This window comes from Filicampus tigris, chromosome 6 (genome assembly GCF_054856515.1).
Source record: "Filicampus tigris isolate MCC_2025a chromosome 6, RoL_Ftig_1.0, whole genome shotgun sequence".
Taxonomy (NCBI): Eukaryota; Metazoa; Chordata; class Actinopteri; order Syngnathiformes; family Syngnathidae; genus Filicampus; species Filicampus tigris.
This window is the reverse complement of record NC_141222.1, coordinates 18,112,700-18,138,126: the sequence shown is the minus strand read 5'-3', so window position 1 is coordinate 18,138,126 and position 25,427 is coordinate 18,112,700. Positions and strand designations below refer to the sequence as shown.

General features: G+C 40.3%; 1 protein-coding gene across 3 annotated transcripts in view; it reads right to left on the bottom strand.

Moving 5' to 3' along the window:
• The window catches only part of coro2aa (coronin 2Aa), a 36,999-nt gene that overhangs the window by 9,491 nt on the left and 2,081 nt on the right, over nt 1-25,427 (bottom strand). The window contains exons 1-4 of one of the 3 annotated variants that reach the window (XM_086032989.1): nt 12,316-12,506; nt 2,350-2,550; nt 744-860; nt 97-246 (exon numbers count right to left, since the gene is read on the bottom strand). In XM_086032989.1, coding sequence (XP_085889115.1) covers nt 97-246; nt 744-860; nt 2,350-2,550 — 468 coding nt within the window. In that variant the 5' untranslated portion in view covers nt 12,316-12,506. Of the gene's footprint in view, nt 1-96; nt 247-743; nt 861-2,349; nt 2,551-3,535; nt 3,595-12,315; nt 12,507-25,427 lie in introns of those variants that run through there. The other 2 variants (XM_086032990.1, XM_086032988.1) reach the window with 2 other exon arrangements.

The following is a 25,427-nucleotide window of genomic DNA, read 5'->3' as shown; positions in this document are numbered from 1 at the left end:
CTTATAAATAGTTACGACCAGTTCGGCTACATTGTGTTGCACTCCAGTGCGTGCTAATAGTGGTTGACACGGAGTGTACAGTGGTAGCTCGTTTACCTTGTAGTCGTAGGCCGTGCTGAAGAGGATGTTGTTGGCGGTGGGGTGCCACTCAATGAGGCCCACCCGGCGGCTGTGGCCCTGTAGCTCCTTCCAGGCCACAGTCATGTTCTTGAACAGGCCGTGGGGGGGGATCTGCCATATCTTCACCTGGGGATGCAAATGTATTCATTCATATTTCATTCATTCATAATTCATTGTCAACCTTCCCAGTTAAGACGCATAATTGGCGTAGCAGTCATTAGAGTTTTTACACTTCCTGTTTTATATTTGTAGTATTTATTTTAGTATTTAGTATATACAGTAAAAAGTCTACACACCCCTGTTCAAATGTGAGGTTTTTGTCTTGTTATAAAAACGGACCTTCTCTAGTAGGCTTTTCCTGACTTTTTTTTCTTTCTAACAAAGGTTTGTGTGATTTTATGCAGGATTGTAATTAGAATTGCATTTGGACGTCACTTCCGAGGAGGTAAAGCCCGATGATTTGTTCCTGAGGAATGTGTGGGATGACTCCTGGTTCCTCTTTAAGCCTTTTGTGAGGCACCAGAAAATTATCTTGCATCTACTCCCTCGTATTCAAGGGAATGCCGCCTCAGTAGAGCATGTATTCTGCGTGCAAGAGCGTGCGTGTGTGTGTGTTTCCAAACCGTGGCATCCTCAGAGCAGGAGGCGATGCAGTAGTCGTCGAAGGGATTCCATTTGACGTCCAACACATTGCCCCTGTGGCCCGACACTCGCGGGTGGTGAGGGTCCACTTTACCAGTCTGAGGAGTAAATATATTGTAAAAAAGTGACGAAATGCAAGTCAATTTAAATACTTGTACACCTGCCCTTTAGGTCCACTATATCATAAATAGTTTATGATTTACATGTTAAGTGAGCATTTTGAGACTGGTGAAAAGGGGTGTGTGTGTTGCGTGCGTTTGTGTGTGAGTTGTGTGTATACAGTAAGTATTCTCTAGTAAGGAATCATATTTGCATTGTCCAATCTTTCCTTATAACGGAATTTCCTTATGTGGGAAACATGTCCTGTATAAACGTGCAAGTATGTTAACAAAATACATGTTTGACAACACAAGCAATATAATAATAATAATAATAATAATAAACATTTTATTAAAAACTGCACTATGAAGTACAGGTATATGAACAAAATACAGTACAGTATAACAAACATGGTCCAAATACTGTTGAAAAAATATACTGTAACACCAATGCAGTACAGTACTGTACTTAACTAGAGTAAACTGTACTGTATTGTAATGTTGACTTTTCTCAGACTTAGGAAAAAATGAGTCTATTTTGAGTTGTTGTGTTGGCTTCATTCTTTGCTGTATGAAAATGTTTGTCTGGGTATCATACAGTTTCGTTGCTAATTGCAAGTAACTGTCCCGTTGATCATCACTGATGTCTGGTGATTCTTGTGCATACAAAAGGACACGTTGATTTACGCCACTGTACTTCGTCCGTCGGGCCGCAAGCAATTTCCTCTGAGCATGCAAACTGCTGGAATCGCACTGAGTTTTTCCGACTCCAAGTGTCTCCTGGATGTTTTTTACTTTGTGTCCAGCTTCGCTTAATCGGATGCATTTCACTCTATCTTCCACGGTCATTACCGTTCTTCTTCGTTTGGACGCCATTGAGCTACAGACGAAAATGTAAATGAATACATTTGAAATCTTTTGCAATTCCCGCAAAAAGCATGCCAAAGAGGTAACTTACATGTCGCCGTTTTTGATCCAATGATGGCGGAGCGGTCAAAGTTTTTCCATAATATCGAGTGGGAACTGAGTTTGCGCTACTGCGGGCTTCGCTATGGCTTCCGGGTTCCGGATACAATACCGGAACTTCGTTGTAAGGAATCGATCGTTAATGTAATATAGTAGTAGAAAATTTAATGCATACGTTTTTTTTTCCGAGTGAGGGAATTTCGCCTTGATTTAATGATTGCGGAGCGGTCAAAGTTTTTCCGTAGTATAGAGCGGGACTGCTTGAGTTTGCGCTTACTGCGGGCTTCGCTATTGGTTCCAGATACCAGAACTTCCGTTGTCAGGAATCGATCGTTAATGTAATATGGGAGTAGAAAATTTAATGCATACGTTGTTTTTCCGGGTGAGGGAATTTCCGTTTGACAGAGGTCAGAAGGTGGGAATACTTACTGGATACATTATGAGGCTTCATGATGACCACAAAAAGCGCACGCAAACGTCCAACCATTTACACAGTGCGACATCTTTTGGTATGAACACTCACATGATGGACAGAGAGAACCAGGAAGGCCCCGCCCCCCGCACACTCAGTGATGACGGCGAGGAAGCGAGGGTTGACGGCACAGAAGTTGTTGTCCTGGACACTGCGCGTGATGGGGACGCCATCGTAGCAGCTCTCTTTGGAGGCCGCCTTGCCAAACACGTGCCGGAACTTGGAGCTGCGGTACTGAGGACGCCATGACATCTGACAACAAAAAGGAAGACGCTCTATTTATAGGCTCTGTGGACAATAAAAACAAAAGCTTGTCTATGACAAAGGAAAATCTCCACAACTTTTAATACCTCCACTAAGGAGGCACAAAAAATGACTGAAAATGAATTTCCTCACTTTCAAAACCCAGAAAAATGTATTGTATTAAAATGCATTATGATAAACTAATTATTAACATTAATAATAATAATAATGGTTGTAGAAGTACTAGTTGGTAGAAGTAATAGCTGTAGTAGTTGTAGTATTAGTAGTACTAATAGTATACGTACAAATAGTAAGAATAGCAGTCATAGTAGTAATAGTAGTAGCAGTAGTCGGGAAAGTATTAGTAATCGTAGACATAGAGTAACAATAGTAGTCAGGGAAGTAGTAGTAGCAGCAGTAGTAGTCCAAGTAGTAATTGTAGTAGGTACAGTAATAGTAATAGTGGTACAGTTGTAAAATAAGTTGTAGAAATAGTAGATGTAGATGTAGTAATCGTAGTAGTAGTAAAAAGCAGTAATTGTAGTATGTACTGTAATACTACGAATGGTACTGTAGTAATGGAGATTGAAGTAATATTGTACTGTACCAAACGTAGTCAAATAGTAATAGTTGTAGTACTTGGATTAGCAATTGCAGTAGTAGAACCAGCAACTGTAATACCAGTAGTAGTAGTAGTAGTAGTAATAGTAGTCGTATAGTAGTAATATAAGTCATAGAAAGATAGCATAAGTACTAATAGTAGTACTACTAGAAAAAACTGTTGCAGTAGTAGTAATAGTAGAAACAGTAGAGTACAGTACAGAAACAGTAAATGTAGAAACAGTAGTAGTATTAATAGTAGTAGAAGTACGAATAGTAATAGTAGTTGCTGTCCCATGAGGAGAGGGATTTGGACCCAATAGCAGATGTGACACAGAAGTTGAAAAGTAAAGAAAAGTAGACGTCTTTATCAACGAAAATGCAAAGTAACTACAGAGAGCAGGACTGGAGGACTTCTGACTGGAAGAGAGCTTGCATCCTCACTCTAAGAAAGTCTGACGTACTGGGAAAATTTCACTGCTCAAGCTTATAAACGGTAAGACATCAGGCCTATATGACATAATAAAGGCCAAAGCATAAAAGGACCATAGCAACTGCTACATCAAGGAACAACCAGTCACAAAAGTTGCAATCATATTATTTTTATAAGTAATGTAAGTCATAGAAATGTAGTACAAGTGGTAATAATAGTAGTATTAACAGTAGAAGCAGTAGTAGTGGTGAAAGTAGGAATAGCAATAGTAGTTCCAGGCAGTTATATTTTAATAGTAGTAGCAGTCATATCAGTTAGTAGTAGTACCAGTAGTAGAAATACTACATAAAGTAACATTCATAGAAGTTGTATTAGTAGATCTTTACCAAGGTGATGTAACCAAACAGATCCGATGTTTTGATTTGTCGTTACAATGATACGCCAGTTGTGTGGTGTTCCACAGGGTAGCGTTTTTGGTCCCACTTCCTTTCTATGTCTTTTTCCAAGTCTTATTCAAACAACCACAACCTCTCCAATGGCTGTTTTTCATTTTGAAGATCTATTCTCCAGTCCAGTGTGACAACTCAAGCATAGCTGAGTGGAAAAACATCATTTTGCCGAGTTTTATGAAGAGGTTTGTGGTCATAATCATCAAACATCAGCACTTGTGCAACCTGACTAACCTTAGTGTCATTAATCCTCTCTAATTTTTCATGTGACAATCTTTGTTTTTTCTACTGATTGAAAATAGCCAGACAAGGACGATGCAGTCAAACGCCAATAATGCCAAGCCATTTCCAAGAACAGAGAGGTACAGTATATTCTGTATTTTTTTGAGTGACCTCCCCCTCCAGATAGTCGATGCATATGTCATTATGGCGCAAGATAAGTGAGTCTGGTCCACTGGGACCAAGGCTATCCAGGCAGAATGTCTGCTTGGCTACTCTGCCTGCCTGCCTGCTGCATGCTCATTACTTATAAATAAAGGGTGGAGGAGCTTGACAGACAAGACGTTGAGACCGAGCAGCTGCTTACATGGAAACTCAAGTCTTGACAGCGAGAAACCTGTCAAAACATACAACTGCCTCCAAGTCACCTCAAACACTTCCTGTGCTGTCAATTGATGACTTCCTGATTCAAGCAAGTGGCCTGCAAAACCTTCAGAACATACAGTAACCCACAGTAGCCACTAGATTTATAATATTGACCACATCATTTATTGACCACATCAGTCATTTTGACATAGTGAAGTAGCATAGTTCTCCAAGTTCTCCTTACCAGAATGCTTGTCATCCTTGAACCTTGTGGTAGCATGACTAGTACTACACACTACCACTTTTTGTATATATCATTATCTCATTATCATAGCATAAGCATAGCACTAGCATGAGGCTGTTTTGTACCGCAGGTGTGGTGATGAGACCCGGAGACAGGCAGGGGGGCTAAGGAGTACATCACCCTAGAAGATCCACAATCTGATCCTTTGTCCCCCAGTACAATGTCGAGTGGACAGGAGATAAGCCAGTGCACCAACTGGTGGTCATAGAAGGTGGCAAGCAGTGGAGGAGATACCAAGAGGCGACTATGCCAGGAGGTGGTCATAGGCGGGCAACAACCTAGCAACGGGGCCACCATTTACTCGTCTTGCCATACGGTGTCAAGTGCAAAGGGAAGATACCAGGAGACAGGCTCTAAGAGGTGGTCAGTGGAGGCCCAAAACCTGCGAGACCGCGATTTGCTTGTTTTCCCCACAACAGAGCGTCAAGCACATAGAAGAGGTACCGGATGATGGTGATCGGAGTGCGGTAACCAGTGTAGGGTACCAGGAAATAGGACAGCACAACAGGGGGTGATCATTGGGGGTGAGAGGGACAAAAAAGTGTCGAGAAAGTGAAGGAGATACCAGTCCATGAGGTGGTCATCCTAGCATGGCAACAACCTAGCAGTAGAACCACAGCCTACTCCCTTGCCCCCTAGCACAGAGTCAAGAGTGTGGAAGGGTTAACAGAAGACAGGATAATACACCAGAAAAGGTGCAGGGCAACCCGGGAGCAGGGCCAAGATCTGCTCCTTCAGGGGTGTGTCTTGAGTTTGGAATACATACCAAAAGCAAAGGCAGTATGCCAGGACGACAACAAGCAGTAGGATTACTACTCTATCTCCCGGCACAGTGGCAAGAGTGTGGAAGAGGCACCAGGAAATAGGCCGGAAGAGCAAACGAGGCACAAGGAGTTGCTACAAAGTTAAGACGACAAATCGAATGGTGCAGAAGCACTCTAGATAAAGGTGATACTTTCAGCTCGAATTAAGAGGGCCACAAAAAGTAAGAATAAGAATAGTGACGCACCACGTTTCAGTTTACACTCTCCTCTATCTTCTTTCGCCCTCGGGTAGCCATTGAGAAGCTGAAATGTCTCCCCTCAATGCTGAGGAGATTCGTTAAGCCTCCCAGGTAAAAGCGATCCTGGCTATTATAAGCTACTGAATCAAATGGAGTGATAGTTTTATTTAGATCCATGCCTGAATTTAAGTATCAACATACTGGACTTTGTTCCACGCATTCCTCTGTGGAGGTAAGTAAGTCGTCGCTTGTAAAAAGAGACGCCAACTGTGGCGCTCCACAATAAAAAGCAACACCATTATTTGAATATGGCCAAGGGTCAATCAGCACTAGTGACTCCACTCCTTTTTCGACTGCGTCACCAAAACCGTGCCCTGACAGAGGTTTGTTTACACTGAGCTACGTGCGATAATCCCTGGCAGCATTTGGGTCGATCCACTAGCAGCCAGGTCTTTTTGCTGAGACGCTGCCAAGGTAGAACGCCAAGACGCTTCTTGGCACGTCCCGACGTTTAACTGGCATCACATTAATCAGCCATTCCAACGCTTGTGAGGACTGTGTTGTGTTGACTGACATAAAATAAAGAAAAGGGGGTTCTGGGAATGGCTTTTAGGACCATGTAAGCAAGATGTTGTAGCTGATCACCATGTCCACAAGACACAGAATTGTGGTAGGATTTTTTGATGTGGGAATAAGTCGACCCGGCTACGTTTTCCGCTTGCATGATGCGTTGTTGTTCTTTGTAAAAAAAAAAAAAAAACTGGAGCAGAGGAAGATGTCAATCTGGCATTTACACAGATTTCTTGCATGACCATTCTGTATAAACAGCGCTGGCGGTTATTAGTTGACCGATCAAGTTTCCATCTTTCTTCATAAAAAAAACGGCACTGACACTGTGGGTAATTGGTCAACCAGACAATCTCCCGTCTTTTTTTTTACAGTGTAGCTCTGTATAAATGGCACGAGACAAAATGGGGCGATGAAGTCGCACAGCTATTTTTCAGCTTTTGTCAGTGCCACTTTTCTTTATGAACTGACACCAATTGAGATAACTAGTTGACAAAGCAATTTTTTTTTTTTTTAATCCTGCTCGGAATGGGTGGGAGAATCAACTCAGCAGTTTTCCAACTTTTCTTCAGTGTTGTTGTTCTTTGGAAGCAACACAGATGCAGAAGCGGAGAAAATGCGACCCAGCAATTTTCCTGGTGTTTTCGTGCGATGCTGTTCTGTATAAACGGCACAACACAAAAGGGGGAGGAAGTCAACACCTAGATTTCCGGCTTTTTTCTATGACAGGGTTAAAATATACGGCACTGACATGGATGGGGATAATTACTCAACCAGTCACTCTCCCAACTTTTTTTTGTTTGGTTGTTTTGCATAAGCAGTACCGTGAAGGATGGGGGTATGAAGTCAACCACACAATTTTCTTGTTCGTTTCATTTGTTGCTGTTTTGTGTAATTGGCACTGACACAAAATGGAAAAAAGAAGAGCACTGCAAATTTCTTAATTTTTCCTTGACACTGTCCTGTGTAAACGGCACTGAATAGGGTGAAAAAAGTAGATTTTTCTCAAATGTTATGTGTAAACGGCATCAACATGGTTGTTTTTTTAACAAGTCGACCTGGCGATTTTCTGGCTTTTTCCACATTGTTCTGTATATAACAACAACCCAAAAAAACAATGGGGGGACTCAGTCGTCCCAAATATTGTCTGGCTTTCTTCCGTAATGATGCTCTGTGGAAACGGTTATGACAAAAATACCCGAAAATTTTAACACATTGTCCCTCAAACGTTAATCTGTCTTTTATAGATGATTACTGTTGCAACCCTTTTTCAAATGTTTGCATTTGTTATGCAAACAGCCCAATCAACGGTTTTTTGTTTTTTTACCCTTTTCCACTCAAACTTAAGAAGACTATAGAGAGCAATACCAAGATGCAATTTAAGACGGCATCTTAAAAATCAGGTTGTAATGAGGCAATAGAAGCTGGCATCTTGCAGTCTCAGCAGTGGGCGGGCAGCTCGTCTGAGATCCGGATGACGAAAAACACCAAGGTGGCTATTTTTACACGCGGCTCCTCGCTGATCAAAAAAGACCAAAAATAAGCCTTGATGTATTCATTTATGCCAGTACGCTTTGACCACGTCTGGCTCAGAGAGCGAAGAAGAAAAGAAGTGTACAGCACATCTGCGTCTATGCACTGTAGTTTAATGCTGCAGTATATAGAGCATACCATACCGCATTTAAAGCAAGTCATAATCTAGTACACAGGCGGCCACTCCTCTCTTGGCCAAACAGTCGCGGGGAGTTCAAAGTTTACATGTGATGTCAACACAGCGCTGAAACGGGCGGTGCAATGCTACACACAGCACTCTTACGATCCGCTAACCCACATCAATAACTCAAATCCAATTGTCGGCCAGCACTCCCGAGCCAAACAACGGTGTCCTTGTGCAGCCTTTAATCCAAACCCAAAAAGCCAACTTCCTCCTTTGTCCTTTCACCTTGCGTCTCTGTCAAATGCCCCAAGATGAGGTATGTACAGTTGCCAACTGTTATCGTGGCAGCTTCGAAATTTATAACGCTTTGAATATCCTTTTAACAAAAATAAACTGCTAAAGTCGTAAAAAGGGTGACTATTGGATACCGGTATTTCAAAAATTTGCAACATTTATTTGACAGATTTATGTTTTTTATGTAGTTCAAATACCTGCATTCAACACCATTGTGCCCCCCCCCAATAAAGAAGCTGAACTGGCTGCCATTAAACACACTTTTTAACCTCTCTACCAGTGCTATTACATGAGGCTCGTCACACTATGTGCATTGCTTCCGAATGCGACTAGGACCTGACCATCGCAAAAAAACGACAGTTGGTCACTCACCCCTCACTTACATTGGGCAAATTAGCATTAAGACTCCTTGCGATGTAAACTGTGAGCCTGTATTGTGTTCTAAGGCTTCTCATACATTATGATGTAGCACATCACTTTTTCTAATGCATAAAAAGATGGAGTGTCAGGAAAGGAAGACGCAGGTTGCTACAGAAAGAGGACATGAACGAGAAAAGAGACAGAAACATGGGGATATATTGAAAGGGCGGTGCTCGCTCCCATTCATTTGATTGTGACGTATGTTGCTCGCGTATACTTTTAACACAAGCTTCGCTATTTCATCCACAGGTAATGTGCAATTATGCGTGAAATTGTTTTGAGTGTTGAGTGGAGTTATGCTGCGCTCAGTGTGATTTTATATAACTTATCATTCATTTTCTGTCAGCGCATCATTTTGATGAAAAGTAGTGATATTTGATATATTTAGTGTTTTCCACCAAATTCGACCATTTTCGCCATTTTAGGCCCAATCATGACATTTTTGTACTTTAAAAAAATAATAATTTCATTGATGTGCTTGTACATTTTTATCCACTGATGGGTCCAAAAGACGCAAAATACACCAACAGAGTAAAACAATTTTAAAAAAGAGCAAAATAAATAAATAAGTAAAATCACCATAAACAATATTTTTGTCAACATTTCATGTACGAAAAAAATGTGAATGTGCAAAAATGTCCTGAGGAGGGTACAAGGGTTAAGCTATATCCACAATATTTATTGTGCGTTTGTGAGCTCATATGCGGATGACAGTCTCACCTACTGTACGTCCAAGATGTTTGGACGCTGGGGAAAAATCTGATCAGTGTCAGGGTCAAATGAAGGTCATTGGTCAAGACGTGTTGATCCTACAAAAACCAGCGGGATCATGACTTTTTGGAACAGGATAACAGACAAACTAATCTAACAGATCCTTCAAGGAGTACGAGTGAATAGAAGTAAGTGATTCCCCCACTTTTTCAACATATTACCGTTCTGTATGAATGACTAGGACGCCGACGTAGAATGTTGGGCCAAGTCAACTGGTCAATTTTTGCGTTTTCATCGAAGCTTCCAGTTGTGACTGTTTTGCGCTTTTCACAAGGCGTTTGGTCATAAATGAATAACTGGTGGCGTCCACCTTTATCCACAATCAGATAAGTCTTTTTTTTACAAGCGGACAGCTGAAGAGAACGCACTCGAGATGTAATGATTAACACATACAGGAGTGAGCGTGGAGGGCGGGATGCAGGTGGCTTGATTGGCAGATGTCGTGTTTTAAGATAGCAGCAGTCTGGAACGGATTACTCAACTGCAGATTGGTAACAAGTAACAACATTTGTATTTGTATATACAAATGTCAAGTGATAATGGAGTCTCAACAACAACAACAAAAAGATAATTACATTTCCGTTGAAAAATGTCAAAGAGCTGAAATGAAATGCTGAGAAATTGACTGAATTGTAGAAATGTTGAATGGGAGACTTTCAATTGGAATGGTTTGACTCGGTCAAGAAATGTGGAAGGAGAAATATTTATTGAATGTCTCTAAATTTTTTGTATGAAAATTGGGGAATGGTAATAGTGTTCAAGATGCTCTTAATGAGTTGAATAGTTTGAAGATGGAATCATTTGAATATAAATTTGCAAATATCCTCTGGAAGTTTAAAAAAAAACTCCTTATTTTTTGTTTATTAAACATCATTGTATCATGAAAGAGAGCAAGACATTTTCAACACTTTATACTAGCCAAATAGCTGTAAAAATAACAAACCCACATGGGGACATACCAGTAATATGGATATAAAAAGAAAACGGTGAAATTGACCCAACTTACATAGGACATTTTCACACGATGGTCACAATATGTAAAATATTTCTTATTTTGGAATTTTTGTGTGTGAACATTTTGGAATTTTGAGACCGGGAATAGTTCCTAGGATTTTCTTTATGAGTTGAATAGTTTGAAGTTGGAATGGTTTGAAGAATTGTGAAAGCGGGAGGTAAATGTGTAATTCTATTGTGAAAATTTGGGAATTTTACTGTGAAAAGTCTAGAATTTGGGGAATGGGAACTATTGGAATGTGGAAAGATGTTTTAAAGACGCTGAATGGTTTGAATTCAGAAAGGTAAAGATGTGAAACTTGTCTCATTCATTTGAATTTAAAATCTTTCAGGGTGGAAAATGTGGAATTCTGGAAAACGTGGGAATTTTTGGAACATGGGCGTCCTGAATTTTGTAAATCTTTTGAAGTTGGAATTGATTGAAGCAGCGGAGAAATGTGGAAGGTGTTTCTTTTGGTGTAGAGTCACATACAGTGTGTTAATGCTATGTGTAAGTCTTCAAGCCGTTTAATGACACTCCCAGTTGATGTTTACTGTCAAACTAAACACAAAACAAAGAGAATTACATGCTGTGTTTGTAAAACAACCACACATCCCTAAAGAAAGGCCCTGCTAGTTTAATTCCAACGCACAATGGAAAACACCATTGACATGCTAACGATTAGCATCGATAGTGGCAGTTTTAAAACCTTATGCAATACTCACAGACGGGTATTCTTTATCCTCTACGCAAAACAACTAACACAGGTGTACAGCATCTTACTGAGTCATCTACAGTAGTAGAAGAAAGTCATGTAAAGTCCGCTTAATTTAATGCTAACAAACAACGCAAAACGCAATTGACATGGTAAAGGTTAGCATCGAGACTTGCGGTTTTAGAAACAACGCATTTAGACGGATAAAATAACAACACTCACAGCCATATGAAAAAAAGACTAATATTCCTAATATTACGAGTGAATCACTTACAGCAGTAGTAGAAGAAAAAGGCTGTGTCACTGTATTAGACTGCCTCCAGTGGCCAACGCGGGGACACCAGAAGGAGCAGCACAATGAATTGAATTTCAACATTAAATCACGGAAACTGTTTAATTATTTGCATTCCATTTAATTATACAATTACACTATGTTTTCATTATTATCAAAGGCCGACGTGCAAACCAGTAGTCACCGTCCTGCCCCAATCAAAAAGTCAATCCAACATCATATGTCCAAATGCAATCGCATTTGCATTATTTGAAATGTGGGAGGAAGCTGGAGTATGCAGAAACATGCAAAATCCAGCTGAGATTCCAACCCAGAACCTCAGACCTGTGAGGCAGACATGCTGACCACATATAATGTCCCAATCCAAGCCACGGACCATAGTGGCTCAAGACCACGGATGATGTCATCGTCATCGTTGTGGACAGAGTCAGCGTCAACTTCAGTAGGAGGCAATTACAAAGTGTGCCTGCGGCGATCCCTTTTGAGGACTACACAACCCAAGTTCGCACCACACAATTACGTATCATCTTGTCCAAGCCCGTCTGGAGTTTTACTCCAGGGGAAAAAGTGCAGCTGTGGACTCAGCAACCAGTAGAGTAAAAAGATCAATAAGTCAACGCCAAATTCCACACAGTGACCTGTCACACCGGGACATGAAAGCACTCGCTCGGGGAGGAGAATGAGACTCACCCTGGCCGGAGGAGGGGGACCGTGGGGCAGGGGGGGGCTCAGCGGGAAGGGGTCTTTGACGGACGATCTGTTATGTCTCCGGGGCGAATCGAATCGGCACGGAGGAAAAGAAACATTGACTTGATCTCCAGTGCATCCACAACCGACGCCGCATTTACACACAGTCGGCGTGAAGGCAAACGCGTGTGTGAACAAGCACAGGGAAGACGAGTGTGTACACTCCCTTTGAGAGAGAGCGAGGGGGGGGTGAGTGAGAGAGAGACAGAGAGAGAGAGAGAGAGAGAGAGAGAGAGAGAGAGGCAGGTAATGAAGGCTCGCTGTCTTTGTATAGTAAAGTCACAATGTTATGGGACTGGCATCGCAATAACAGTCAAACAAAGTTTGAATTCTATCGGAATGCAGCCTCAATACTTTCGGAATACAGTCGGAATATTACGAGAATAAAGTTATAATACTACGGACATAATGTGGTAATATTACAGGAATAAAATCTTAATACTACAGGAATAAAGTTGGAATATTATGGGAATAAAGTCAGAATACAGGAATTTTTATATGGGGAATAATGTTATAATTCAGCAATTAAACTGTAACACAATGAAATTAAAGTTGCAATACTACAGGAATAAAGTTGTAATACTATGGGAATAAAGTTGTAATACTAGTGTATTAAAGTTGTTATATGAGAGGAATACATTTGTGATACTGAGGGAATTAAATTGTTACGGGAATAAAGTCTGAAAATTATGGGAATAAAGTTTTAATAGTGTGGGAATAAAGTTGTCATAGTACAGAAATAAAATTGTAATCAATTAAAGTTACAATATCACAGGAAAATAAATTAATAATACTTGAGGAATAAAGTAGTAACATTACATGAATAAAGTTACAAGACTAGGGGAATAAAGTAATACTATTAAAGTAATAATGTTGTAATATAGAATTATGCCATAAAACTATGGTACTAAATACTTAATATTACAGGAATAAATTCATAATATTACAGCAATAAAGTTGTAACACCGCGGGGAACAAATGAGAATAGAGTCATTTTAATACCCGCACTTTACTCGTGTCTTACTTATTTTTATGATATATTTTATTCAATATGGTGCAATCAATTGAGTACAATCGTTTTCAGGCACTTTATCATTTTTTTAATGGCAATTGGTATATGTTATTTCCATGTGTTTTTTTTCTTCTAATTTCTGTTGAGAAATGTGTAATTTTCAGACTGTTGATTTGTGTCTGTGTGTATGTTTATGTGTGTTGTATTTTTCTGGTAGCTACAGGCAGTGAGCCCAAGTCAAATATCCCATTTGGGACAATATAGTTTATCTTATCTTATCTTAATAATGTTGTAATGATATGGGAACGAGGTTGTAATACTAGTGAAATAAAGTCCAAATATTACGATAAGTACGTCGGACTATGGCTATAATGTCAATGGTAGGAGAAAGAAGTACCAGTAATATCAAAGATATCAAGTCACAATATGAACAAAATAAAGTCTTATACTCTGGATATAAAGACGTAACATTACATGTACATAGGAATGTTACAACGAGCATTAGGTCATAATATTGGTACGGTGAGAATATCAAAATATTACAAGGACAGAATCATAATAAGACGGAAATAAAGTCATAGTATTGTGGGAATAAATTTCATAATTTCAAGAAGCCTATTTCCCTCCTAATCGTACTATTAGTTCCAATGTGTCCCCAGCAGTGTCTTTGCAGAGTCCCACACGGACACTCGCCTGTCCACAAGGCCGCCAGTCAAAACCAAAGGTTACGCAAGAGGCCAACAGCCCAGAGAGCGGAGAACGTCAGCTGATTGGTCAGTATGAGGGCAACACAAAAAAATGACAAATGAAGTGGGTGGCCTTCACACGGTCAAACAAGGGAGGAGCGCAGGCAGCTGATCAATAGCTGTTGCGCTCAACTCAACCAGAGTTGTTCAAGTAGGAATCTAAATATGGATTACATATCAATTATTGGAAAACAGACATGTTGCAACCCATAATGCTTTGCAGATTACAAAGTCCAACGGTCACTCCAGATAAATACTTACAGGCCACTTAAAAAAAGAAAAAAAACAGATGCCGTTTTTTAAGCGCATGAAGACGTAATATTAACACAAATAGAGACAAAATAGTATGAACATAAAGTAATATTATGAGAATAAAGCAATTACCAACGACAGACTTCTCAGTCCGTCACTGAAGGACTGTTTTTTGGGGGGGTAGTGTGGCGGGACGGATTGACGGACCAACTGATGGATTTAACTGACGGACTGACTATTACAATTTGGTTTGTCATGAAAAACGATGCCAATCTCTGCTTTGGGAAAAAATAAATAAAAATGGTAAACATTAAAGTAGCGACGTTTCATGTTTTGATTTTGCTGCCCTTTGAATGCAAATGGTAGAGTTTGTTCAACAGCTTACGTGATTCTCAACAAAATGGAAACTTAACCCAAGAAATATGGCGCTGTATGTTTTTTTTCAATATTATTTTGTAGTTTTAATTATGAAGGAAAGTTTCCTCTCCAAAACACAAAAAAAATGGTACTGTCTTTTCATCTTACATCAGCCTGCATGAACCAGGAAGTAGCCTGCTAGCTAACAAACTGACAAACAAATATGACTTTTCACAATTATCTTCACTTTTATTAAATGAATGTCAGGCTGTTTGAGTCACAATATCTTGCTTCCACCCAAGGTTTAAAAAAAAAAAAAAAGATTGAACCGTTGTCTTGCGTCATTCTCTGTAAACCAGAGTAAATCCACAACTTTTTCCACTTTAGTTAGAGAAATTTCTTGACGCTTATTTTTATTATTTTATTTGACATTTTTTGCCATTAGAGTTGTAGTGCAGGATTCCCTCCCACCTCTGGGGGAAGAAAATGGAATGGTCCTGTCGCAAACAAAAAATAGGACTTCCGCCATTTTTTTTCCACGTATGTTGAGTTTTAATGTTGACTTTTGAGACTTGCACAATAAATGTTCTCAAAATTACATTGTATCTTTTTTTTTTCAATTTAGCTTTCCCAAAGGACTATACAAGCCAATACTTCCATTCCAATTTCTATACCTAAGTTTGTATCACGATATATAGGCCATGAAGTTACCATGAAGTGTTTCAGTTTATACAGTGATATGAATCTGAATCGCCAAGCCCTAACGTAGACGCCCACAAAGGCAACAAGAGCAGGTGTTTGCCAGTCAAAATACAGTCAGATGGCTAATCACAAGCAACAATGCCAGGCCAACGGAAGGTCAGCATCAAAAGACTAGCGTTTGTGTTCTCACAGAACAGAGCTAGCTAACTAGATTTTGTGTTTTTCACAGACCCTACCTGGCTATTAGCTTTACTATCTCGTGTTGCATCCAGCTATTAGTCCAGTAGATGTTTTGATGACAGAGCATCTCTTTGGACTTGCTACCTCTTGCCCTGTCCTTACAGTCTATTAGCCTCCACTCACGCAAACACACACAGAAGCACTTAGCATCTTAGCACTTAGCCAAATGAAAGTAAATGCAGTTTGCTGGTGACGTCTTTTAAAACAAAGCGATCATGTCATAGAGCAGTGCTGATTATTATACTACTTATTTCTGTTAATACAAAAGGAAATGCCGAAAAATTGTGTGAAAGAAAACTGTACCATTTTTAAAGAGACACTTGGATGAGCTTAACATTGGCACTTATATAAAAGGTTTGCATGTAAAAATGACATCAGTACTAAAATGCTCCACCCAAAAGACTCCGTCGTGATTTAAGGGCTTTTTTTGTGGTTAGATTTACGACAAATTGCTCCGCCCCTTTTTGGGGCTGGGCTTGTTATTTTTTCGGTCTCAGCGGTCTACGTCACGGGAGGGAGGCAAGCGTGGTAATATTGCTCGCTTTGTCAGTTCTGTTGTCTAAAACGGCGACCGATTGCCACCAAAATGCAAATGCACATTACTATTCTTGTCCACGTCAACCTTTGAAAGTATGAAAATGCTCTGCACAATAGTTTGAATTTATTGACATAAATCGTGATGTCATCATGATCACCTCCACAAAATCAAAAATACCGTGGCGATCGCTTCTTCGCTTACACAGGCTGAAGTGGACAAGAGCAGGAATGCGCACACGAACCCCGACTGCTTATATTTCTGACATTTAGCGACGCTAAACTCGTGTCAACTCTCAGGAGGCAGACCGCAACTGGCAGCGGGCAAGCAATCAGGCAAGCATGGATCTTTATTTACCCACCCCCACCTTCCCTTCCCGGCTAGCAGTAGAATAACGGTACAGCTAATAGCAGCAACTAGCTTCAGGCCGTTAAAACAAAATGCGTTAGCACAACAACATTAGCTCCTTACTGTCATGAGCCTGTGTCTTCATGTCGCGGGGTTGCCTCCCAAGCAGTCGCGTGCGTTGTTCGATACCGCTTGCAGACGCGAGAGTGAAGCGGCGTCAGAGTGAGGTAAGAACTCATCAAACACCAGGGGTGTCTTGAACGTGCGCATCCGACTCCACAGGCGAGTGTGGCCGCATTGGAACGACCATTTCGGCTGTTACGTTCCATTGGATGGCACGCTGTCGCTCGAAAAACTGGGGGCATTCCTCATCCAAATAAATGTGCAAGTCCACTCATTCCCACTTCAGTCTCTGTAAATATCCTGACTGGTGTTAAATGCCTCGCCCGTCCTAACTGTGATCAGCAAAGAAGCAGTGGTCTTTTTTCTTTTTTTCTTTTTTTAGCAAAGAAGCAGTGTGCGCTCGTCCCAGCATAAATCTATGTAGCTCTGTTCACTTCCACATTTCCTCATTCTCATATAAATCAGCCACGGAGAGATTAATCCTTTTGATATGTTGAAGTGGTCATTAGTAGGGATGTCCACATAAATTTTTGGTGCCAATTGATCGTCGTTTTTGGACGTTATAAGCAATAAAAGTACAAGGATTTCCAATGGAGGGTTTGTAATCGGTTCTTCCAGTGACTCCGACCGAACATGGATAGAACGGTAGGGGGCGCAGCCATTCTCCTCATTAACAAGGGGCGTTATTCATGGAGTCGCTTATTTTCCGATTTTCTCCAAAATGAATGGATAGAATAGAATATGACAACTTTTTGCTTTTGCCTGATCAAAAAATACATACAATGAACTTGTTAGTGAAAACATGGTCATCCCAACCTTGACGTCGAGTGGGGAAAAAAAGTTAAAATTTAAATAGCGGAACGCCATCTTTGTTCATTGTCGGAAGAGGGTTAGGCAGGTGCTGAGATGGACTGGACTCTAAACTGTGCATTCTAGAAGAGGAGGTTTGCTTCTATTTTGACCTAAATGCCAAAAGAACAATTGCAACATTTGGGAAGCGAGATTTGTACATCCGTATGTTAGCAGGCTATTTCCTAGTGCACGGAGGCTGACACTAGATGAGAGGACCATACCATTTTTTTACCCTGGGGCGGGGGGAACAGACCACCCTTGACTCAAAAAAAGGTAAGTGAAGTGTTTGTCCATCCATATGCGAGTTAGCAGGTCACTTCCTGGTTCGATGGGGATGACGCAAGACTATGGGACCATGGAGATTTGTATTTGTTGTTGGCCGCTTTGTGGGGAATATTTTTAGATGTTTAGGTGGATGTTAGGATGGAATACAGTACCAAATACATTCTGAAGCAGTGGCAATATCTCCAATTTCACTGAAATGTCAAAAAGCGTAAGAATAACCTCCTGTAAACAAAAGAGAAAAAATATATGAGACTGACATATTTTAGTTTGTCTCTCCTTACTTTAGTGGGCTAATTCCCGGTTCATGGAGGATGCCGTTAAGGATCCTGGAGCTGGGGGAAATAGAACATTGTGCCTCCAACAACTAAATTAAACTGTTTCCCTAGATGTGACACCGCCTTACGAACACAGTAGTCCACTTGATCGCCAAGGAATTGCAGACTTGAAATAAAAGGCTCCATTTCATCATTTTGATGACTAAAGTACAGCATGTCAGTGTGATCTCACCACTCCCCCAACCCCCACGCCAGTTTCATACACTTGACGTGCCCGTACAGCGCGGCCCATTCCATTGGCACCCATGAATATCTTAACACATAAGCGGCGTGATCTCACCGCATGGCTAACATGTTAGCAGACAGCTAATAGCTCATTGGATCCACATCACAGGAAACTAGCGGATATGCTACAATTGGTTTCGTCCATGAATGAAGTCAGGCATTTTTTCGATGACTACATGCTACAAGAATGGAACATCAGGATGTTTCTAGCGTTTGCTTTTTTGGGGGGGAGAAACCTCTTTCAAAAGAAAGGGGTGGCAGAAGAAGAAGACTATATACAGGAAGTAATGCAGTATTACTGTACTTGAAATTAGCCCATCTTGAAGGGCCAGTCCTGTCTAATTGCTTGTCCTGCCTCCCTCTACTTCAGGGCCAAGGCTGAGTGCAACACTTGTTAGCATGATGACTGGGGGTGCAGGACGCTAGGGGGTTTGACCAGGTGAGTGACCTCTACTTACGGAAGAAGTGGAGCCCTGAGTAGAGGGGGAAAAATGGAAGATCCCATGAAAGCATTTTCACTTATTGAGACAGAACCTTTTTAACTAAAGCTGCCTGTGCCTCATTTTCAACAAACGCAATATTTAATGAGAATATGTGTTTAGACTAGTGGGGCTGCAGAGAACATACCGGTAATATTGGAAAGAAAAATTTTTACTTCACTTCCCGTTTAACTCCTTCAGTACCAGGCATTTTCAGACCCTCTTTTCCCCTAAAAATGTTTGAAAAAATTTGAAAAAAATATAAATTCCTGGGATTGAATGGATGGACTTCTTCAAATGCACAAAGACAGAACTGAGGAATTTCATCTGATTTGAAATGATAAAAAAAATGTATTATTTGGGGAAATTTGAATAGTTTTTATTATAGAATTTTACCCCCCCAAAATATCTGAAAATACTTTACATATCTAAATGTAACAAAAAGTAGATTGTAGAATCTATTGTTAAAAAGGTAAGAAAAAACATTGTCATGAAAAGCTCATGATCAAAAATAAAAATACAAAATTAATATTTCATGCTAATATTTTATTTCAATTCCTGGGAAGAGGGTCTTGAAAAAAATAATCGCATATTAAATCGCAATCCCAATACTGAGGGGAAAAAAATATTTTCTAAAATCACTCAGCATTGTTTGAACCATCCCACACTTCCATTTTCTATTGTGATTGTCTCAAGTTGGTGGATGAGCTAAAGCCTATGCAAGCTGACTTTTGGTGAACCCTGCACTGGTCGCCAGCCACTGGTTGTCATTCACACACATTCACACCTATGGACAATTTTGAGTCTTCGAAACATCACAAAGGCTGACCCAAGCAGAGTTTTGAACCCCAAACCACAAAACTGTGAGGAAGACGTGCTAACCATTTCTTCACTGTGCTGCCCCACATCAAGCATCCTTGAATACATAGAGCCTGCTATAGGCTAACCATACCAACCGTTGTCAAGGTGAGTTTCACTTTCCGCGGCTCAAGGGTGGGGAGGCCGGGGAGATTATCTTGGCTGGTCTTTACACTGCATTGAGCCTCGCTGGTAAACAACACACAAGCCGCTAATCAGATCTCTTCCATCAGCTAAACGCATTAATGTCTTGCGATACTCCCCACACAGGAAGCGCCGGCTAGCAGCTGTGCTAATAGCACTGGGCGATCTACTCTATGTACTTTAGGGGAATTCAGTGTATATACATACATACACACACATATACATATATACATATACATATATATATATATATATATATATACACTATATTGTAGCTACATATACTTATATATTTCTGCCTTTCTTTCTTCCATCCCTGAGAACTGCGTTTTACTCATTCCTTGCATCCTTCTGTCTTTTGCTTCAGCGTAGTTTTCTGCCTTCCTTCCTTAACTCCCTTCTTCTCAGAATGGCTTTTTCCATATTCCTAGTTGCCTTCCTGCATTTCTTCCTCCTTCCATCCCCTCAACCTTTTATTTTGCATTCTTTCTTCCTTTGTTTAGATCTACCTTTTTTTGCCTTCCTTCCTTTAGTATCAGTCCAATCAAACTGTCCACACAAAAAAAAGAAAGTGAATTCACAAGTGAAATAAAACTAAATAACTGTTAAAAATGTTGTGCTATTAGGAGAAATAAAGCAAAAGTTGAGATTTTTTGGCAAAACGTTTTTGTTTTACTACCAACTTTTTTTTCCACTCTTTTGAGCCAAATCGCTAGCTAGCAGCCACGAGGCACTGCATTAGTAGCATTAGCCTAGAAGTGCTTATTTACCCATAAACTAGGCATTGAATTAAAAATTTCACAATAAAACACTTTGACATCCAAAGTGAATGCTAAAAAGTGTTCAAATTTAATCAGTAAAAAATATATCTCTAAAAAAAAAAAAAGGTTGAGGTCCTGGATGAGTTATCATCTTTATGCCAACACATGAAATTTGTCAACAAAAGCCCTGTGACATCTAAAAGGAGAACACAACGTACATTTGTCATGTGTTAAAACATAGGATTTGGGGTTCTTCTCTGGAATCAATATGGCGGACAAACACAAACGACAGTCAATCTTTGTTTTTCTCCTCATGAATTATGAATCACACTCCGACGACCCATCTGCTGCTAAACAGCAGGTAAAGTTTAAATAAATAATAATAAGTAAGACAACAGTTAAAGCCTCATCATAAATAGGCCTAATGATGAAACATTTATTAACTTGCATTTTTTATAGACTTAGTGTGGTCATTGGAGGACTTCATTAAAGCGGGAATGGTTCTTGATAGGAAAAGGGATTGACGCTTCATTTGATTGGACTGTGTGTTCAGATCTCCCAATAACAAATAATAGAAATAGCGGAAGTTTGGCCCTAAATCAGATTAATTAAAATATATATTTTTTAATAATCTACAGTTGACACACTTCATGTTTTTCCTATTCTTTAAATCCAGCATCTGTGTATTTTATTTGTCTAAATTTAACTGATCAATTATTTAATATTTTATTCATTCATGTTATTTATTAATTCATTTTATTTAGGGAAACAGTTTGCTGTCTAATAAAGACAATTGTAAAAATTGTCGACTTTTTGCCAGTGTTTTTGCCTCTGTTGCATCAAACACAATTTTAAAAAGTGGCGTCAAAAGGACACAAACTTTATCCACCATTTTGATGCTCAACTTCCAAGGATCTGATCTGATTATGGTGCTCTCTTCCATCCCACAACGACCCCAACCTAAACCCCAATGTGTGACATGGAAGTAATCCACACGCACGCAAACACACAGTATTTTTATTTTTTTATTTTTTTTAGGTAATCCTCAGGCTGTGTGGGCCACGTGGGAGTAGCATCAGATTATCCGCAAGCGCTCTGGCACAGCTGTCATGTCATGAACAACCTCACGAGCAGCGGTGACGATTAAGACGAGATGAGGCAGAATACTGCTAAAATAAGGTTGTACCTTGGGCAGAACGAAAAATAGAGATACCATTGTTTGCCATTACAAATTTTGATCATGATCCAAATAAAATTAGGACTTTTGTCTGATTACATACAACGACAAGAAGTACCATTTGTAGTGCCTCCAGGATTTCGCAGGCATTTTTTTATGATTGTTGCGGTCTAAAATGCCTGATTTTGCGGGCAATTATCATTCATTATACATAATGAATAAAACAACTGCTTTATTGATATGAATTAAAGGCAGAACATCTGTATGTTTGACAAAACTTTGTCCTTTAGCATTTGTTTAACTTACAACAGAGAGAAAAATCTGCCTTTTTTTTTTTTACTTTTAATTTTTCGAGAGGCAGGGGGACTCGAGGGAGGGTGGGTGGCATTTGAATTTCTTTGTCCTATGTTGTAATTAGGGGTGGACGATATGACGATATTCGATCGTTAAGGACTTTAACATGTTGACGATCTCATAAAGCCGAAAGATCGTTTGATCATCTACAGGGCACATTCTATACAATTTGCCTCTATGGCGCTGACGCATGCCCGACCAACCAATCACAGCGCGCACAGTGCACGATATGTGACACTCCCCGCCTCCCTGTTTGTTTGTAATAGCGGGAAGCTATAGCGGAAAGTCACCACGAAGCAGAGTTGGTCCAGAAAAGAAACTCCACATCCACAGTGTCGATTTGGTTTGGCTTTTCCTCGGAGGGGAAAGCGCAAACCAGTTATTTGCAAAGTTTGCAGGGACTCGGTTCGGACGTCAGATGGCAACACGACAAACCTGTTTAATCACTTGCGGGGACAGAGAGAGCAACCAAAAAACTACGCCGACAGCCAAAGCAAACGGAGATTAGACACATGGTAGCCAGAGGCTGCCGCTAACTCCAAGCTAACACAACCCACGGTAAGACAGTCTTATAACAAGGACACTCCATATGAAAAAACAAGCAAGCAGTGTAAAGAAGTAACTGAGGCAGTGACTTATTACCTCGCTGAAGACATGATTCACATTAAAACAGTGGAAAATGAGGGGTTTAAAAGACTCTTCAAAGTACGAGACCCGCGTTACGAGCTGTGTATTTATGTTTCCGTTATGTTACCTTTTATGTTTATATTCACTGCACATTTTGATAAAAATTGGCACTATTCAAATGTTCAGAAAAATTATCTGACTTAAAATCTATTTTTTTTCTTTTAGGGTTTTGTATACATTTTAAATATGTTTTATATGTTTAACGTGACGAAAATGGTCAAAAATGTGCAAATTAGTCTAAAAAAATTATGTAAGAAAAGAATCATGATAAAATCATGATCGTGATTTTATATTTTAAAAATCGTGATATGATATTTTTGCCATATCGCCCACCACTAGTTGTAATGTATTAATGCGAGTACAAAACTCAAATCAGACAATTATTTGTCAATTTTCACCATTTCTTTTTTTTAAGAGCTAATATCGGCTTATTAAATTGGTCAGTTTTAAATACATTCTGGCGGCACGGTGGTCGACTGGTTAGCACGTCCGCCTCACAGTTCAGAGGTCGTGGGTTCAATCCCAGCTCCGGCCTCCCTGTGTGGAGTTTGCATGTTCTCCCCGTGCCTGCGTGGGTTTTCTCCGGGTACTCCGGTTTCCTCCCACATTCCAAAAACATGCATGGTAAGTTGATTGGACTCTCTAAAATTGCCCCTAGGTGTGATTGTGTGTGCGGATGTTTGTCTTTGTGTGCCCTGCGATTGGCTGGCAACCAATTCAGGGTGTCCCCCGCCTACTGCCCAAAGACAGCTGGGATAGGCTCCAGCACGCCCCGCGACCCTTGTGAGGATGAGCGGTACAGATAATGGATGGATGGATGGATAAATACATTCTCTTTGTTTTATGCTTAGTGTGACAGTCAACTTGAACTGAACATGGTATTCAACACATTGAAGTCTCTTTTTTGATCAATTGTTCAATATTTGCCAAACTCCTGCTTCAAATGCTTTAGCTGGAGAAAAAAAAAAGTGCAATTTGGAGTTCAAGATGGGCATTCTAACGTTTTTGGCTGGGGGGTGTCTGTAGCGGTGGGTTTTCGTTACATAGCTAAAGACGTGAGTCATCGCTTGGACAAAGTGTGAGAATGTCAGGTATGTGTTAACAGCCTGCCACACAACACACCTCACGAATCAACTTTTACGAGCCCACATGAAAGCGTGCGCTATAATTTCTCAGCTTGAAATTATTGATTCATTAGTTCCTGTCCGGTCGGGAGAGGTCCAGCATTTGTTGGTCCCTGACTCGCCTCCTGCCTCTCCACACTCTGCAACACAGCTTGCTGTCGACTCGGGGTGGCATAAAGCCTTTGACTCATTTATTGCAACGGGACATGTCTGCACCAGTCTTTAAAAAAAATGTCCTGACTCAAGGATAATAGATCAGTATTTGACTAACATGTTCAAACTGATGCCCGGAGTTTACAAAAAGGTTAGTCTTTTGCGCAGAGATCCGGCAAAATTGGTGCATCGGAGCTGTAATGGTAGCGTTAGCGTTTCTCGTTCTTTGGTCTTTCACGCAACCGACTTTTGGCTGAAAGCGGAAGTCAACCCAAACGTATATTTTTTAAGAACCTGTTCTATGCAGGCCCAATAGTTGAAGCACGGCATTCTGATTAATATTGTTTTTGTGGAATATGAGTTAAGCAACAAAATGCATCCGTTTTTAGCCAACTTTGGGGTCGGCCATTTTGTCACTTCTGTCGACTGAAAATGGCATCACACACCCTCAGGGCTCAGATAACGACCAATCATAGCTCAGCTTCAGAAAGCATGTGAGCCGTGATTGGTCGTTATCTGAGCCCTGAGCGTCTGTGATGTCATTTGTATTCGACAAAAATGACAAAATGGCCACCCCCGGAGATGGCTAAAAACGGGTGGATTTTGCTGCTTAACTCATATTTCATATAAATCCTACCTACAATACATTCACCCATTCACAACAGAAGCAACCACGTTATGAATGAATGCAGAACTAGGTCCAATGTCAACAAACTGAACTTTTGCCAAACAATAGGGCACTAAACAGTCAGAATGCCTCCTAAAAAAAAGGGAAACTGCTAAAGGGAGTGTTACTGGAAGCACTTGTCATACATGAGCAGAAAGATCTGTGCTCTCCCTCTCGTGTTTCGTAATCAGGCTCTGCTCACGCAAAGCAAGGCAGGCACCGGCCGGTACGGAATCTTTGGCGCTTTCTTCTTTATTAGACTGACAAATGGGAAGCGCACGCTGGTGATTGTGTGAGCGAGGCAATAAAAAATATAAATATGATCAAACAAAATTTGTAGCGAATGATGTGACATCCCACTTTATATATATTTTCTAAACAGAAAAAGGCAAGTTTCCCTGGACCGTTATGGCAAAATAAACCAATGAATTAGGACAAATTAAAAAACACTTGAATCAGAATTTAGATAATATATTGTTATTATGGAATAAGACTCTTTTCAATGGAGGAGCTGTAGATCTCCTCCCTTTTTACCCCTTTGGTTAAAGTTAATGCACAATAACGCTGGGCTGAAGCACTTTTTTGTCTTTTATTTCTTCACAATAGTGTACTTCACTTATTTCTACATTGCATTATATA